Below are 3,542 nucleotides of genomic sequence, written 5' to 3'. Positions count from 1 at the left end.
CCGTCACGTGTTCGCTTGTGTGCTTAGATTTAGGTGTATGTTAATGAAGTTGAGTCGGTCAAAACTAATCCGGAGAACCCCTTTCGCGCTACGGCATCTCGCATAATCAATAGGTGTCATTTTGGACGAAAAAAAATCAGTACGTCGTCCTCTCGCTTTGCACATTCGGTGAGATACAAACAGGATGCCGACCTCGTTTGCATCTGCCCAGTGACGGTTGTGAACTTTAGGACTAGTCTCGCTGTAATAGATTTGTTGTTTGTATAACATTTCTGCCATTTTTATGAAAGTTGCTACGCCAGAGAATAGGAGCAGCCAGTGCCGCCTATGAACGGCAATATCTTGCACATATCCAACAAAATAAAACACCTCTGTCGCAGGTTTAACGCTGGCACGAAACAACGACCGATCGATAGGTCTATCGATCGATCGATCGGTCAATCAATCAATCAGTCTGCTTGGATATAGCTTTTTAGTATTCCTTCTGTAGTGCGGTGACTGGTATGCCCAGCAGAACGACTAAATAACTGTTTGCTCCTCAATCGGCACCGTCTAACTACCACTCCTTCAATGCAGCTTGTAAATGCGGCATCTGCCGAACCGACCGCCATCGTGCCGCGGACAGTGTTGGCCATGGCCGTGGCATGCTTGGTAATGGTGCTGGTGATCACGGCGCTGGTGGCCTACATTCGATCGGCGCTTCATCCGTGGCACCAGGAGCGGGACGACGGCATGTGTCGAAACACCCAGTGCCGTGGCTATGCGCAACTCTTTTTGGTGAACGTCAACTGGACGGTCAATCCGTGCAGCGACTTCGAGGCGTACGTCTGCTCCAAGTGGAAGCTGTCGAGCGACCCTTATGCATACGGCTCGGCCCTGGGCACGTACGCTATCCAGGAGTGGTTTAACGTCTTCCACACAATGATCGTCGAAGGCCCCCAACGTTTTGCGGCCGCAAGGAAGGCGCAGGCAATGTTCGATGTCTGTCTTATCAACAGCAGCGATAACGGGTCTTCGGCGGCGTTGTTGAGGCAGTTCATGCTCGACAGAAAGATACCGTGGCCGGACGATCCACTCCTTAATGCCAGTCCACTGGGCGTCCTCGTGGACCTTGCATACAACTGGCGACTCAATATGTGGTTTCGTCTGAAAGTGCGGAGGACGCCTAAAAAAGCACTGCATACTTTGTTAATCACGACGAGCAACTCTGCTCCGCTGTGGTCCGCCTATAAGGAAGTGGCCATCAGAGCGGAGGGCATTGTCTCCTACTGGAATAGGTTCCACGACACTTTCGCGATGCACCAGCCCCGACGTAGTGAGCAAGAAATTGAGAGAATTGAGAATGTCGAGCAGAACGTGCTTGCCGAGCTTCAGCAAGTGATTGATAAAGATGTAGCTGAACCTGGTGAGTTCTCGCTAAATGACATAGCCAATATTACGACTAATATAGCGTCGCAGCGATGGATAGAAGAGCTGAGCGCGAACGCAAGGGTGGAAGGTGGTTACGGTCTGTCAGATCGCATCGTTACAAACGACGTGGCCCTCCTGGAGGCAGTGGACAAGCTATTTTCCAAGTACGACAGGCGTTCTCTGTTACTGCACATTTCCTGGTTTTTCATTCAAGCCTTTGCTCCGCTTGAAGATCGCAACCTTCTGCCGATGAGCTCGGATGGTACTTGGCCTTCCATGGTGAGGCGTCGCAGGCTGTGCTCCACGCGAGTTGAAATGTCGTACCAGCTGCTAGTCAGATCACTTGTAGCTCTTACAATATTTACGGCTCAGTCCAGAAAGGCAATCAGTGGCTATCTTGGCTTTGTGACGCAATTGGCGCGTAACAAAATGTCCGCCCTTCCCTGGTTTGCTGATGAATCGTTCAGGCGCGCCGCATCGTCAAAGCTTCAGAGCAGCACAGTTGTCCTCTGGCCACCTAAAGACTTGCTAACCGACGAAGGCCTGACCGCCATGTACGCCAATTTCTCGTCCAACGAGGTGTCCCTGGTCGAGCACTGGGTGAATGACATGAAAGCCGCACGTGCCCTGCGGAGGCAACCAAAATACGACGAGGTACAGGATTACCCGCTAAGCTTTATGCAGCCGCTTTTTCAGTACGACTATATCATGAACAGAGTGCTCATATCGGCGGCCGCTCTGCGCATGCCAGCGTACTCGGGGCAGGGCACAAAATCAATGCTTTATGGCGGGCTGGGTTTCTCGTACGCTTTACAGCTAGTGAAGGCTTTAGACCCAGCAGGTCTCCGAGTGGACGCTGACGGCAATGTCAACTCGTGGGCTCCGAAGGAGTGGAGTGAAGCGATCGCCAACAGGTCGGCCTTGTGCCACGGGTCGTCTTCAGACAAGAGTCTCTTTCCGGAAGTTCCGGCACTAGAACTGGCATACGCCGCTTACGAGATGGCGCCCGGTGATACGCCGTATCCCGGCCGCGTAACCATGGCCTTTAACGAGGACCAAGTGTTCTTCATCACTGTTTGCCTCAGTCTCTGCAACCTGTCGCCAACCTTCGGCTCGATGAGGGGTGACTGCAACAAGGCCGTCGCGAACTTCGCCAAATTCGCCCGGGCCTTCAAATGTGCTCCCCGGGATCCAATGAACCCGGTGACAAGGTGCTCTTTCTTCAACTAGCCATAGATACTATGTCACTATTTGGGACTTTTACATGCATTTGCGGACAGTCTTCGAGTGTTCATCACGCTATTTCGATCTTATTTATCCTTACCGATCGGGTTTTACTTATCGAACTCATGACATGGGATACAATAAATTTACGCACGTAATCATGATAAAATCGCAAGTTATATATATATATATATATATATATATATATATATATATATATAAGCTTGAGCGTAAAAAATGTATATAAGCATACTTAAATGCGAAATTTAGGTCTACCGGCCATATGTAAGGTACATCACGTGTGTGAAGCTTTAGGCTGTCTCATAAAAAAGACCGGATTTCTAGCTTCACCTAAGTTTGCTGAAAGTTTGAGCCTGAATCCCCTTTCGGCACATTTAGTGCATATTTTGTGAGGCAACGACGGATTATGCTGAATGTCGGGTGGTTTAAGTGTGTCTGAGCTGTACCCTGGTGACAATCGCCAGCATATCTCCCGCGGTAAAAGCGTATCGTCCTCGCTAAAGCCTACTCTGGATCCGCATGAACTCTACGCACGTTTATGTCCACTGCAAGAATGTCAGTGTACGTTGTCGCTTACCTGTGACTAAGACATTCGCGTGAAATCGCGCTTAGCCGCTATTTAGTAGATGGCGTACTTAGTCCTATGAAAAAAAATAGCTGTGCGACCGGAATTCGTTTTGTCTCTGTCGTGAACCTGTGCTCATGCATGGCGTCGCATTTTGCAGGAGTCCAGATAGGACGTTTAGTGATGGAAGCTGCCGTGAGTGTGTCACAACCTCAGATTCACCTAAACGAATAAGGTCATGTCGCCACGTGCGCTAACTTCTTGTGTAACCAGTTGGCATTAGTCGAGCACTGGAGCAACGCCAGGAAAGCCAAGCGCAGCG

At 50.1% G+C, this 3,542-nt stretch overlaps 1 protein-coding gene across 1 annotated transcript; it reads left to right on the top strand.

Annotated features, from left to right (window-relative positions):
• The first annotated feature begins 633 nt into the window (after positions 1–633).
• LOC119444391 (neprilysin) lies at positions 634–2,640 on the top strand. Its single transcript, XM_049662514.1, has one exon. The coding sequence runs from the start codon at positions 634–636 to the stop codon at positions 2,638–2,640; it is 2,007 nt and encodes a 668-aa protein (XP_049518471.1).
• The last annotated feature ends 902 nt before the right edge of the window (positions 2,641–3,542 follow it).

Source organism: Dermacentor silvarum, chromosome 1, assembly GCF_013339745.2.
Source record: "Dermacentor silvarum isolate Dsil-2018 chromosome 1, BIME_Dsil_1.4, whole genome shotgun sequence".
Lineage (NCBI taxonomy): Eukaryota > Metazoa > Arthropoda > Arachnida > Ixodida > Ixodidae > Dermacentor > Dermacentor silvarum.
This window is presented reverse-complemented; position numbering and strand designations above follow the sequence as displayed.